This window comes from Schistosoma haematobium, chromosome 3 (assembly GCF_000699445.3).
Source record: "Schistosoma haematobium chromosome 3, whole genome shotgun sequence".
In the NCBI taxonomy this organism is placed as follows: Eukaryota; Metazoa; Platyhelminthes; class Trematoda; order Strigeidida; family Schistosomatidae; genus Schistosoma; species Schistosoma haematobium.
The window spans coordinates 12,099,352-12,114,786 of record NC_067198.1 but is presented as its reverse complement, the minus strand read 5'-3'; the positions used below and the strand labels follow the sequence as shown (position 1 = coordinate 12,114,786).

The window sequence follows — 15,435 nt, the reverse complement described above, 5'->3', positions numbered from 1 at the left end:
TCTCCAAGTGGTTCGATCCCGAGTCACTCAGCTTCACTGTCTGTTAAAAATATAATTTATCACTTTGATAATGAGTTTACAGTTTTACTTCATTTCTAAAATGCAAATCTAAGGTGGATTTGATTTCTCTATTGTACATGTTTTATCATATCAACCAGTTCTAATTAACATAAAATAGCCTTATTCATTATTCTTTACTTTATTTATTTTGATTTTTTCCATAGGTCCATGGATTGATGTAAAACCACCTCAAATAGGTTCAGGAAATCCTATATGTGTAACTTGTTTGACAATATTGCCTACTTACGAACATGTTTTAATAGGTTGGAGTAATGGCGATCTGACTGTTATTCGTGTGTTTGACGGTAGATTAATTCATTATTTGAAAGCAGCAACAGAAGATAATTCATCTATCCAGTGTATTACAAGTAGTTGTACAAGATCTTTTTCAGCATTTGATGCATATCATATTATTGTTGGTTATGCATCTGGCGCTGTACGAGTAGGTTGTACAAATGAGTATAAAGTTCGTTGATTACTATGTATAAATGAATCATAAATGTTCTTTATATTGATCAGTGTATTGTTAAAAACTCTGACTGTGGCTTCCACCTTGGTGTTTGTGGTCGGGGCTGGTTGTTGTGCTGATCCAATCGAAGTGTATCGGCTGAAACACTTGGTCCTTTAGGTTACACCATGCCAACCAGGTCGATTGAAGCACAGTAAAACTAAAAGCAAAAAATGAAGTGTTAGGTTTGAAGCTTCACGAGTTCACTTAAACTGCGAACGAGAACAATACCCAGTGACCAAAGACCAGTAATCTAACTATTGATGCGTCCCAGCCCCGCTATCTAGAAGGAGAAGTCCAGGCTTGGTATGGAAAATATATTCTGCAAACGGCCAGAGAACGAGCGAGCAAGCAAGCAAGCAAACACTCGAACATAATTTAAAACGTATATATATATATATATATATATATATATATATATATATATATATATATATATAATCGATATTGTCATAGTAAAATGTGTTTTTAAACATGACTCATTAAGTTCATCAATCGACAGGCATTCAAATATTTAATCGATAAGTTCATCATTTGACTTCCATTCAAATATTTAAATATTTAATCGATATGATAAAATTACAAATATGAATTTTGGGGATATACCGTCCCCAACATGAAGGTCCTAAGGCAAAGTCGTACTTCTGGCTGTAGAGGAGTGTCAGCAGTAGAGTGTTCCTCTTCAGTAGCTAGCGTCTGCAAACATCGCTACCATCTCACAATAAATAGATCGACCCTGAGAACATCACATCTCACCTTCCCCACGAAAATGGCGACTTTAATCGGTGTTCATGCATACGGACACGCGTATACAGCCTCTGCCAGGGAAGTCCTACTCACTGCCTTCTCGTGGCGGGGGTGTTTTTTACGAAAATAAGAGGACGAAAAGCGATGGGCAGAATTTTTCGAAGGGCAGTTCAACTGGCCTGCTGCTCCGGCAACATCGGTCAGACTGTCCTGCCCTTCATGGCTGGTGACGACTGATCCACCAAATGAGGAGGAAGTCCTCAAGGAAATCCAACTCTTGAAGCGCTACAAATCACCTGGCCCTGATGGCTTACCTCCGGCTCTTTTTAAAGATGGTGGTGACTTTCTGACTAAGGAATTGACGACGTTGTTTACAAAGGTCTGGGAGCTAGAGAGTGTTCCAACATCATGGAGCGAGTCGATAGTTGACTCTATCTTTAAAAAGGGTTCACGTCGTTTCTGTAACAACTATCGGGGGATAAGTCTACTTGCGATTGCATCCAAGCTATTGGCTTCCGTCATGCTTCGTAGGTTGTTCAAAACCCGAGAAAGATTGACTGGTCAGGAGCAGGCTGGTTTCCGTTCTCGTCGAGGATGTATTGATCATATCTTCACCCTCCGCCAAATGCTAAAACACCGCCATACTTATCAAAGGCCAACAATCGTAGTGTTTTTGACACCAGGGCTGTCTTTGATTCACCGGACAGGACTGTTCTCTAGGATTGTCTATTGAAGAAGGGTGTGCCTGAGAAGTTTATTAACATTCTAAAAGCCCTATATACAAACACTTCTGCAGAGTGAGGGCATACAACCACCTTTCTCCATTGTTCCATTCAAGCAGTGAAGTTAGACAGGGTTGCTTAATCTCAACATTCCTCTTCAACTTAGCCATCGATGACATTCTGGAAACAGGTTTGATGGATATAAGTAATGGTGATGAGGATCTGTTGCCTGGAGAAAGACTTCTCGACCTTGAGTATACTGTTGATATTGTCTTACTGTGCGATAATCCCAAAGGCATGCAATCCGCACTTAATCAGTTGGCAGTCAATGTTCGTAGGTATGGTATGTGCTTTGCTCCTTCGAAGTGCAAAGCACTTCTACAAGACTGGCAGGATCCTAATCCTGTACTCACCGTGGATGGTGAGTAGATAGAAGTAGTCGAGAAGTTCGTGTATCTGGGTAGCTGCATAAGTGCTGGTGGGGGTGTGAGTGATGAGATCAATGCACGAATAGTGAAAGCCAGAGCGGCTTATGCCAATCTGGGCCATCTTTGGCGCCTTCGTTATGTCAGTCTGGCTGTAAAAGGTCGGATCTACAACACGTTGGTGAGAGCAGTTTTGCTCTATGCTTGTGAAACCTAGCCTCTCCGAGTTGAGGACGTTAGACGATTCTCTGTGTTTGACCATCGTTGTCTCCGAAGGATCGCTGACATTCAGCGGCAACACCGTGTTAGTAATGCAGAGGTTCGGCATCGTGTGTTCGGGCACAGAGACGATAATGCAATCGATGTCACCATCTTGAAACACCGACTTCGGTGGCTTGGACATGTTCTGCGAATGTCGTCCCAGAAAATTCCACGTCGTGCATTATTTGCTGACGCCGGGACTGGTTGGAGAAGGTGGAGAGGTGGTTAGTGTATGACATGTTGTCGTGATATGAAAGAAAGCTGCAAAGAGCTGGCTTGTGTTGGTTCTTCACACTTCCCTGGTTTGGTTGCTAGAGATGGTGCGTCACAGTGGCCTAAGACGTTATCAGATATGACTCAGAATAGAAGCCAGGGGCGATCCCCTGCTGCAACCTTTTGCTTTCTTCATAAAAGAATGGTTGTTTCTTCCTTAACTGAAAGATTTCTTCTGGGTGAACCTTCCCGTTTCCTTCATTATTAGTATTATTACAATACCTTACACTAATCTGGTCGTTATTGTTCTTTTTCTACGCTCCTTACCTTTTTTTCTCTTCGAATTCTCATTGTTTTGTGTGACGCAAATATATTTGGTGCCCTCTAGTACCAATATTTATGTGTTCAAATAAATAAATAATAAACGAGGTTTTATGGTGCAACTGAGTGAAAAATTCGTTATTCTACATGTTATGCCAATCACTTTGACTGTTACACTTCCCAAGTGATGCATAACCTCACTGAGAATTTGTGTGGTTTTTAAGTAGTTGTGGTAACTTGACTGGTAAACTGGATTTCTTTTAAACTCGATCATTCTTTATAATATCAGCTGAATAGTAGTTGATTTTTAATTTTGTGCAATTTAAGTGATCTACAAAATGAAAATTGATGCTTTTGTTTATTAATTGGTGATTTATTGAAGTTGATTGTATACAATACACTCATATTTATGACTTGAAATGTAACGAGTTTGCATCACTTATTCGTCTTTTCGAACTACACTTTCTTTTAGATATTTCTATGCATTTTAAGACCAAAAGTTAGTTCACACAAAGATCGTTATGTGTATCAGTCGGCAAATGCCATGTCAGAGCTTCATTTCCAACTCATTGATACTTTATGGTCACATTGTATAAATCATAATGTGAATGGTGGAGTGCCGGAAAATGAAGGGACATTATGTGTTGCAAGTGACTTCTGTGTAGCTGTTACTGGAGGTGGGAATGCTGAGACATGGGTTCATTTTATTGGTCGACAAACTGGTAGTAAAATTAAGAAGTCTGTTTGCCTGAAAGAACACAATTCTGCAGTAATCGCTGTTAGTATGGATAGCAAATTTTTTGCGACAGCTTCTAAAAGCAGAGTAAGCTATGCATACGGTGGTTTACATCATTATTTGTTAACGCTGAGGTTACTTAAATAACTATTGTTATCCAGTTTGTTGATCTATACTGAAAACATGAGAAAAATACGTTTCATGTTTTAGGAAACCTTTTACTCAGTTTAGTTGTAGCTGGTTGTTCTGAAAATTCCAACCTCTACAACTAATGAGTTCCTAATAGTGAACGTGTTCCACTGACATTTATAGTTTCTGAGTTTACATTAAATCATAAGTGGTTGCCATAAAATATTACTTTTTGTCGGTTTCCTAGGTGGAAAAAACCCAAATGTAGGCCGTTTGTATTTCTTCTTTCATATGTCTGTGTAAAATATTGTTTGGTCTGACTGTTTTTCCGGTAATCCATGTTTACTTAGCAATATGGGAGTAGAAACTGGCTTCTCTGTTGGGAAATAAAATTTGAGTGAAACCGTTTAGGTGAAGTGTGCAAATCATTAAAACATGTGTTATTGTCTGACAAAGGAAATTATTTATTTATCCAGGTTATTGGATTTCTGAACTTCTTAGGAAAGTGGTTCATGGACTCAACTTTCTGTCACTGAAAAAAAGAGTTCGACCGTTCGAGTAACATCTTTCCTGGATTCCTCGTCGTAAAATGTCTACGAATGTGATGATCCAGGTGAATAACCACCGATCCAACGATAACGTGTTAACCAGTGATGTCGTATGGAGTGGTTACTTCCATACTGACCAGTTCATTAGGCTCCTCCCCATCACGTGTTTGGAATGGTCGTGAAATTTGTCTCAATTTTAAGATATATCGATTATAAGTTTTTGTGACCTGGGATCTGTTTCCAGTTAGGTTGAACAAATGATCGTTATTGAATGATTGCTGTCGAAATATACATCCTGACTATTCTCGTATATAATTATCAACTTTAATTGCATTAGTGCATAACGTAATCAAATAAGTTAAATACGAGAATGGATTTTTGAATACATATATTTTGTACACTCACTGGTCTGGAGATGCAATCAGGGGATGTAGCGAAGGAAGCGAAATGTTGCGTTGTGGGAAAGACATGTAAGCCAAATCCATTTTACCAAGCGTTATCAATATATCTAGCCAGATACTTGAACATCAATAAATCACTGCATCATATAAATGGTTCCGATATAATCGGAACATTATGTAGTATACATTCGTTGGAAGCCAAAGGATGTTAGTTACGAAACCTCATCCAGTTTCCTATTCGTATTATAACTTGTTTATTGAAGAGATTATTATTCATTGAGAACATTAATCCGAAAGTTTGTGTTTAGTTAGTTACAAAATAACTTTTTGTGTTTTATTTTTCATCACAAATGATTAGCTTCTTATGACAACATTGAATAAACCAAATTGCAGTAAATATGTTATCAACACATAACTCATCTTTCTTATTAAGCACATTTTCCTGTCGTTAATCTGAAGAGTGTTATTTCCAATGTGTGTCGAAAAACTGATTTATTGTATGTTCTATTACTGCAAAGTTTGGTAATGAATTGACTATCTTGAATGGTTTAGGTAAAAAATTCAGTATGTTCTCTACTATTTTTATTATAGCTTGTAGAGGTCAGAATTAGATGAGTCTCTATTGAATGAATGTCTGGATATTTGATATTCTGGATTTTACTACTCGTCACTATTTGAACATCTAGTCAACTCAGTTATAAACAATATCTAGTTTTTGGTGGAGTTTTGTTCTCTGAGCTGGATGGTTTGGTCGTGCAGCTTTCATCGTTCGTCTGAACGACATCATCAGCACAAACTTCAGATAGAAGTGAAGTGTTTGAATTTCTCCATATGTGTCTCATGGCTTGTTCTGTGCACCTCGACGTTGATTGGTTCTTATTGACCTTAAATTTGTCGTTGTTTACTTCTTTGTTTTGGTTGTGTCTCCCATTGTTTTGATTTTTGTTCTTATGTTTGTGCATGATTTTTCTGATTGGTTGATAAATTGGATTGATTTCAATATGCTTGTTGATTGCTGATTGACCTGAGTGCCAGGCTTCTAAAAATTCTCTGGTGTTTTTGGAGTTTCCTCTGTCTAAGATTTCCACATTTTTCCAATCGAATGAGTGTCCGCAGTTGTCCACGTGTATTGATATAAGTGAAGAGATATCATGCCGTTTGACTGCTAATTGATGTTCATGTAGGCGAAGGTGAAGGGGGCATCCACTTTGTCCGATGTAGTGTTTTTCGCAGTTGGCACAATTTTTCTTGTAGATGATGTTTGATTTGTTTTCCTTTGTTATTTCATCTTTTGGTTTGCATAAGATTGATTGTAGTGATTTTGTCGGTTTGTGTGCCACACCTATTCCGAAGGTTTTCAGCAGTCTCGTCGCGGTTTCTGATATTCCTTGTATATATGGTAGGGTGATTCTTTTGTTGATTTTTGTGCTTCACTTGAGTTCTAATGCTGCGTGCGGTTGGTATTTTTGATGAAGTTGATGGGGTAGCCGTTCTTCTGAAATACATCCTTTAGGTATTTCTCTTCATTTCTTCGTGCTGCCAGTGTGCTGCAGTGTGTCCTCGCCCTCTTGAACAAATTGTGTACGCAGTTGATTTTGTGAGCTCTGGGGTTGTTGCTGTTGTTGATGTCATCGAAGACGTTGTTGATCAACATCAAGTTCACCATGGAACAGGAGTCAAACAACCAACTAGCATTCTTGGATATATTGATCACTAGAACCGACATAGGAAAACTGGAAACTCAAGTATATAGGAAACCGACCAATACGGATCAAATTCTCAACTACAATAGCAACAACCCCAGAGCTCACAAAATCAACTGCGTACACAATTTGTTCAAGAGGGCGAGGACACACTGCAGCACACTGGCAGCACGAAGAAATGAAGAGAAATACCTAAAGGATGTATTTCAGAAGAACGGCTACCCCATCAACTTCATCAAAAAATACCAACCGCACGCAGCATTAGAACTCAAGTGAAGCACAAAAATCAACAAAAGAATCACCCTACCATATATACAAGGAATATCAGAAACCGCGACGAGACTGCTGAAAACCTTCGGAATAGGTGTGGCACACAAACCGACAAAATCACTACAATCAATCTTATGCAAACCAAAAGATGAAATAACAAAGGAAAACAAATCAAACATCATCTACAAGAAAAATTGTGCCAACTGCGAAAAACACTACATCGGACAAAGTGGATGCCCCCTTCACCTTCGCCTACATGAACATCAATTAGCAGTCAAACGGCATGATATCTCTTCACTTATATCAATACACGTGGACAACTGCGGACACTCATTCGATTGGAAAAATGTGGAAATCTTAGACAGAGGAAACTCCAAAAACACCAGAGAATTTTTAGAAGCCTGGCACTCAGGTCAATCAGCAATCAACAAGCATATTGAAATCAATCCAATTTATCAACCAATCAGAAAAATCATGCACAAACATAAGAACAAAAATCAAAACAATGGGAGACACAACCAAAACAAAGAAGTAAACAACGACAAATTTAAGGTCAATAAGAACCAATCAACGTCGAGGTGCACAGAACAAGCCATGAGACACATATGGAGAAATTCAAACACTTCACTTCTATCTGAAGTTTGTGCTGATGATGTCGTTCAGACGAACGATGAAAGCTCCACGACCAAACCATCCAGCTCAGAGAACAAAACTCCACCAAAATCATCCACCTTAGCTACAAATCTTCTCCACCATCTCACAATATCTAGTGTTGCACTCAAGGAACCCACTTGTTAACAGAATGTTGCATCTTGTTCCTGAGGTTTCGTACGGGCCTACAATGTTTGCGGATCTAGGAACAAAAATGATTTTGCTTCTCTAATACGATCAGTCCCCTTTCGAATCAACGACGGCCGTTTACACACAATACATCAAAACCCCGATGGCCAACACGTGAGGAAGACGGATTGCAGGGAACTTGGTATTCGTGGTAGAACAATCAACACAGAACGATTTTGTGCAACTGTTGTTACTAAAGTAGAAAATGTGAGCTTCATGCATATAGAAATTTAGGGAGCTAAAAGCTATGAAAAACAATCGGTCAAAGGTTATGCGGGAAATCGAATTAGAGAAGCATGTGCAAGCGGTATTGTTCCTGAAGAGATTTTAGCAACTCCAATAATATTTGATTATTCTTGTGGTCGCCGTAGCATTGGGACCGGTTGTATCCTGTTGTGCACATCAACAACATAGAAATGTTAAGCTTTACAAATCATAATAAACATCATATCCTTTAAAAAGGTCTATTACATTCGTGATGGGACTGTAATTTATGGACTTTTGAACAACTCTAAAATGACGTTGGAATGTCCACCTACTTCCTAGGGTTAAATGAGGGTTACATATTAGTGTGAAGAACTAGGATTAGGGTTTACAGTTGAACGTTCGGTTTAAGAAGTAGATTTAATGTTTTCATCATGAACTGACATCAGATATAATGCCAAAATGGTGTTTAGTCAAATAAGTAAATGAATTTCACGTCAAAATCGAAAATCTGCTATCTTAAGTCTGATTAGTTTGTCCATAAATCATAGTCTCACCACTTTTGTTATTGAGTGAGCGCCATAATTTTAGGGACAATAATGGATGCGTCCGAGTCTCCTTGTGAATACCATCATTAGTTACTAGTTACATTCAGTTGTAACATGCCTAGTCACTCAAAATACAAGTCTACTATTCAAAAGTCTTATTGTTTTCATCAAAATTTCTCAATAAGTAATGGCTTTTGTTACAGTCTTTTAACGTTTTCTTTATTAAATAATGTACCTCTGTATTTTTTATTGCAGCAACTGGCGTTGTATAAATTCGATCCATTAGAACGAACTGTAACCTTATGGCATTTAATCGATGATGTTGGAACGGCTACAATCACTTCTTTCTACTTATTACGTATGTTCCTTGGTGTGGACACAATCAGTATATCGGTGTATATTGGTGATAGTAATAGTCTACTGCATAATTACGCAATAATTGATAAAAAGTTCGAATTGAAACAAACATTTGATGCAAATAAATCTCCTATAAAATTTATGGAACGTGTTGTAAGTCCAGTTAAAATTACTGAGCTGGAAATATTTCTCTTTTTCATTCGTCAACTTTATACAGCGTCCCTGACTCAACTGATTTGGCTAATGGAGTAATTTTAATTTTCGTAAAATCCTATGAGTTCGAAATGATTGTTTTCTAACCAAATCGGTCGTCATGTTCAGAAATGGATGATGTCTAGCAATGAGATTCAGGATGCACATTTCGTCTAATTTTGGACTGGTCATCTGTATGTTCCTGCACCCCAGAGGTATACTCGGTAGGTAAGTGGATAACGCGATAGAGTCTGAGGCGAACTATACTGGGTACGAGTCTCGGAGTGAATACCAACCCTGGGATGCAGATGCATCTAGCTAACGCACCTCCTGAATCTCATTTCTATGATTGATTACCAATTAGAAATCTTTTTGAATCTCAGATAGAGCAATGCAAACAGTGCCTTGATTTTCGTTGTTATTAAGCTAAATCCACCCGTTCCCTTTGACAATTTCCATTTAATTTTGAAGAATTGACAAGTGAATATCTACAAAACGTTAACAATCGAATTGACTTATTTCCTTTCAACAGTATCTTCCACTTGAGTGCTAAAATCTCGAGGCGGTTCTATATGATGCTTCGAAAACATACTTAATGAATTAATCGTTATATCTTCCATATATTTATGCTAAATATTGATTCCGTCTCACTATTTTTCCTACATACTAAGTCGAATCATTTGTTAGCTGCTTCGGATGATGGTGAAGTTAGCGTCTGGAAGCATGATAAACATGGTGCTCTGCAATTCTCCCACCGTCTCAATGTCTGCACAGATATGCCGTCAAAGAATAATAGTGATAATAGCACTTTGGAAGAATCATATTATTTGACCAGCTTTTTCATGTTCTTCGTTGGTTATGATTCCTTGAAATGTAAGTGTTTTTAAGATTCGCTGCTCGTCTACTATTTTTTTATAATAATTTCCCACAGTCCAATGGTATTACAGTCTGTTCTATATGGAAAATAGTTGTAATATGTGGATTCTTTAATCACCATTGTCTGTTGTCAGACTTTCAGCTGCTAAGTCTCAGGTTCTAGCTTCGCTTCTACTTTTCTTGGTTTGAACAATCGAGTAGTGTCATTGAAATTGTGTGTACATGTTCTTTTCATAATTTAAAGTCACAACTGATCACCTGTGATCTTCTATCATGTACGTTAAATGATGAAGACTCATAGAACAAGCATAACGAATTCTAGACTAATTATGACCGTTAAATGAATACGACCGATCTATTATTTTGTACTTCATACTTAACGAATTCCTCAACTTCTTCTTACTGTCAACATTATCTATGTTAATTTTAGTTGAACGAAAACTATGCAGTCCAACTATTGAAACGATCGACAAATTGATGTTATCCAATGCTGATAACCAACATACTGAATCTGGTGATGAGTTGAAGGATCCGGATTCTGAAGTTACTTCACTTAGTGGATGTTGCATGTCAAACAGTAATAGTTATGTAACAGGTTCTGATCAAAAAATTTATGAATGTGGTTACAAAATACATATTGATATTGAAGAGGAAAATAAAACATATTTTATTGCTACTGATTATCTAAAAGATGAACAATTTCATTTGTTGAATTCATGTAAAAAAGGATACATAGTTTATCGAGATACATCATATGGTGCAACGTATCGTTTATTATATGGTGTTAGATTATCATGCAATAAATCATCTGATTGCTCACAAGTTATTCAGGATTTTCGTTATCGAATATTTGCACCATTCATTCTACAATATCGTGGTACATTGAAAGGACACTCAGGTCTTGTTCCATGTACACTGACCTCTGGATGTACCACTAATAGTGATGAAGATTGTATAGTTGCCAGTGCATCTGGTCGAACTGTGTGTGATGTCGGTTGTGATATTCGTCTTTGGAGTATACCTTCGAAAAGGAAACTATTGAATTGTAAGCATTAATTATCGTTTTCGGTTTTATTGAATTACGTTGTATTGAATAGTATTTTGATCTGATCGGTGTGTACGGTGCTTTCCGCAGTCGTCCAAACACAGTCAGACCTAATCACTCTCATTACAATATAATGTCTGCGAATCTTACAGTAAACATATAAATTTGTAGATAGATAGATACCCTTGCCTACCATCCTTTTCTAATGATCTAGCAAGCGTTTTCTATCTCACTAGTCAAAATTGTGTTTAGTTACTCGGTCACATTACGCCACATCACAGGGTATCGTTTGTCGAATATGATAAATATCAATCTGATAATTGAGACTGGAATTTTATCATAGCCATCAGCAATTAGTCTGTCAGTTTATCCATACTTAATTAATTTATTCTCCTTGTTACAGCACAAGAGATCAGCTGAGTTGTTTTGAAATTTACATCTTCAGGCTACTTGCAGAGTGTAATGTTTGTGGATATTCCGTTTTTCTCCATGAACAGATCGTTTTGCTTTGCTATTATGTTAAACACGGGATTCAATTTTATATAAAACCATTCCACTAATGCCGACTGTTCAACTTTGTTGACTTAATTAATATGGCTAGAATATGCAACACATGATCTCAGTTGGAAATGAATATTAAGGATGTTTGTTGTAAAGATTTTAGATAGTCACTTCACTAATCTGACTGAGAATTTTACAGTGACTTGCTTTAAATCCAAGTTCGCAGGATTCGTTTGTTTTACTAGAGGAATGTATAATATCGTTTGTACGTAGCTCAACTTGTCATTAAATTTGTGTGTAAATGAAATATCATTTTGTTAAAAATATTTAAAAATAAATTCAGTATGAAACCAGCTTTACGTGCTTGTAATATTTACTTTTAAGATGAAACAATCACAGATTTTAAAGAGACTAAACATTGTGTTAATAATGGACTTCAATCTCTTATAACAAGTTATTATTGTATCAAAACATGGCATAGGTTTGTTTAAATAAATTATTTCAAAGGTCACTTCATCTTTACACGATTGTGCTTCAGCGTGTTTCGGCCTACTGATTTAAAAGAATTGTTTCATTAACTGTGATTTACTTGATTTGGTTACTTTTATTGTTAACGTCCTTATGGACTCCGATTGTGTGAACTCTATCCAGAAACGGCGTCTAAACTTTTGTTAAATTAACGAGTGAAAATAGTGAATTGTAATAGGTGTATAGTTCAGTTCCAAAACACTTAAATCATCCTAACTTATACAACCTGACAATGCTGGGGTCACTGTGACTACATGGTAATGACAGTTGATAGAAAATAGGTATCCCATTCGTGTATTAAAGAAATCAAGAAACTGTACATATCGGTTTGATTCATTGCGGAATGACAGTAATGGTTAGCAAAGAAGTCTGTACTGATGATGATCGAATCGCTTTAATGAATAGAGCTCAGTGATAAGGAGCAACTTCCAATCTCATTTCAGTAATGTATATGTACAAGATGGAAAGAGAAACTTTTAAGCCAATCTTTTCAGTTTTATCATCACAATATGAAATGTTTCCCTATATAAGTTGGTACTTTGTTAATCATTTCATACTGTTGTGATTAGTGATTTGGGATTGAATAACGTGTGTAGTTTTTGTTCGAGTGATATCGCTCACCACCATGTGTAATCATCGTCGCTTCACTTCATAATCAGATTGTAGATGCCGACTGTTTGTACAGTTGGAAAACCCGATATTAGCGATCGAATACTTGGTTGTTTTCAGTGGTTAGCTAACTAAAGCCAGTCCGTCATATGAAACTTGAGATCTCCACAAAACCTTATCTTAACAACATAGAAATTACAAACATTTAATCATGATTAGGTTTTATGAAGCTACTGTACTTGTTACTCGTTTGTTGTTTTATTTAGATCAACCAAATCAACATTTTGGACCGATCACATGTTTGGGCCAATTAAAAATTACAGATCACTACAGTATCTGTATATCAGGTTGTATGGATGGGAGTGTAATGTTTTGGTCACTTAAGAATTCCGAGCCGTTGGATCTTAAACATGTGTCAGTTGCAGACTTGACAAATAACAAGTCTATAAAATGGAAACCGTTATTACATGGATTTTGTTCAGCGTTACGACCAAAATATGCAATATCCGATATTGCTACACAAACTTATGTAATGGATGAATCGAAACGAACAGTGCAATATTTGATTTATATTGCTTACGGTGAAAACTTATGGAGAATGCGAATTATATTGGATCAGTCGAATATGTCTATGAATGATGTACAAAATACTTTTGAACGATTGTTCTCTATGAATGGGAAAACAGAACTCCATTTTGCAGAATTAGATGTATTCTGGTCATCTGAATTAGATATTCCTTGTTCTGATATTGCTAGGTGATTCATGTTTCATTTTGTTGTTACATTGAATTGAAATCCATTTTTGATATATCTTCATCTATTGACTAAGGGAATGCGGAGCTTGGTAAATGACTATTTAAGTTCGACTTGTAATATCCCTCTCTCCACAGTATAAATTAGTGGAAAGAAAAGTCCTGTCGGTTTTAGTGCAATGATTTTAATTGTACTGGATTTTTACACCGTAAATAGTTTTCCAATTGGGCACTGAATGGTGATGACCTTCATTAAGAGATGATTTTCATCACGAGTCTTATATTACGATTGTCATGACGTCTTTCGAACAGACCGATATGGGACTAGTGTGCTTCACTGAGTTCCATTTCATTGATTTATACATTGCTTGCTTGTTACAGGGTCCAGAAACCTTGAGTTCTATTCTGTCTACAGAGTAGTCGTTTCTCTTTAATCAGAAGATGTAACAGTTGTGTATGTTAACCTCCTAATTTCAATTGAAGTAAGTCAGTGACCAGAGATTTTCGCATTTTATTTGACAATGTATGCTGAATATGTCTTATCAACAGATGAATGGGGTAATGAGTAAATTCAACTGATTTAGTGAATAATTCTGTTTTCTCTTTCAAGCATTCAGTTTAAATTTGACCACAATCGCATACGTCTCTGCAAATACAGAATGTGAGTAGTATATGTAGTCTATGACAATAAAGAAACGGGAAACAGTTTTGTTCACAGATAATCTGTTTCATAAGAGGTAATTTTATGACTGTCTTAATCACCTTTGTAATGACTTGATTTGGTCTTGTGATCAGACTAGAGAATGAATCGTTTTCAACGTTGTTGGAAGATGGATGTCGTTGTTAGGTCTTCCGGAGTAATCTAACCTTCATCATACGGAATTGTAGCTTTTTATGTGAAGACCGTTTCCTCCCAGAACTAAGTTTAATTGGCTTTCTGCGGGTAACGTTATCTTACTAGGGTTTTCCTATGGCGTGGTAGTGTTGGTAATCCTACACCTAACTGTTCTCCTTTACCCCAGTTTCGGACCGCCAGCGTCCCTAGATAATATTCAACGTAGTCGTAGATTTAATTCCAGGTAACAATTGTTGTCATTTTTATAGATCAATTAACAAAAGGCACCGAAGTACTTGACAGTTTTTAGAATTTTTAAACTGTGTTTACACTTATTTATTTATTGAGATGTCTGACTTTATAAGTCAATAGTATGTTCATTTGAATTGTTAATTTGTTTCTTGTTACTTTGTACGCATAAATTAGCTTCACTGCAAGTCATCCTATTGTAAAAATATCTCCACGTTATGCTAAACCTAATGAATTGGAACAATGTGAAGTTATTGCTGTCCTCGTCAATGGTGATGTAATTGTTTTGACGACTAATGAACATGAAAAGTTTTCATTTGATCAATGTATTGTAGAAAAGTAAGTTGTAATTTTACTGAGATGGAACAATGTTGAACTTCTATGCGTATTTTTTTCATGAAGATTTTTATCAAATATTAGAACATATTAGAGCATAAATAAAGATTAATTATTTCTGTCAGTTGAAGTTGCCCAGAAGGTGTTATATCAGAAAGTAACCATGTTCCACTTTCGTCTTACCAAGTCGCAACATCTGTGATTAGTGTCCAGTATGAAAGTGTTGAATAAATTGGGTGATAAGTGTTCGACCCACCTAAACTCGTGTCGTATGATAGTATCATTTATTTAATGGTCTCGAAACACAGCATATTTATGGAGTACCAAAAGTTTGTTGTGGACATCAACCAGCTAACTCAATGAAATGTTTAGCATATTGAGCTAAGGTGTTCTAGTTTTGTCAAGAGTAGATCTGAACTACTCACACCACTGTATTGTGTATCCAACCTTTTATGACTAGACTGATGTTACGACGATGCTATGTATTACTGAGATTCACATAAACCACTTGATCGTACG

The 15,435-nt window shown here is 36.6% G+C and overlaps 1 protein-coding gene across 1 annotated transcript in view; it reads left to right on the top strand.

Annotated features, from left to right (window-relative positions):
• MS3_00005008 (uncharacterized protein) overlaps window positions 1-15,435 on the top strand; it is an 80,257-nt gene that overhangs the window by 46,162 nt on the left and 18,660 nt on the right. Inside the window, exons 27-33 of the mRNA XM_051213016.1 lie at window positions 225-502; window positions 3,730-4,080; window positions 8,892-9,146; window positions 9,857-10,058; window positions 10,492-11,106; window positions 13,011-13,500; window positions 14,758-14,919. Coding sequence (XP_051068951.1) covers window positions 225-502; window positions 3,730-4,080; window positions 8,892-9,146; window positions 9,857-10,058; window positions 10,492-11,106; window positions 13,011-13,500; window positions 14,758-14,919 — 2,353 coding nt within the window. The remainder of the gene's footprint in view (window positions 1-224; window positions 503-3,729; window positions 4,081-8,891; window positions 9,147-9,856; window positions 10,059-10,491; window positions 11,107-13,010; window positions 13,501-14,757; window positions 14,920-15,435) is intronic.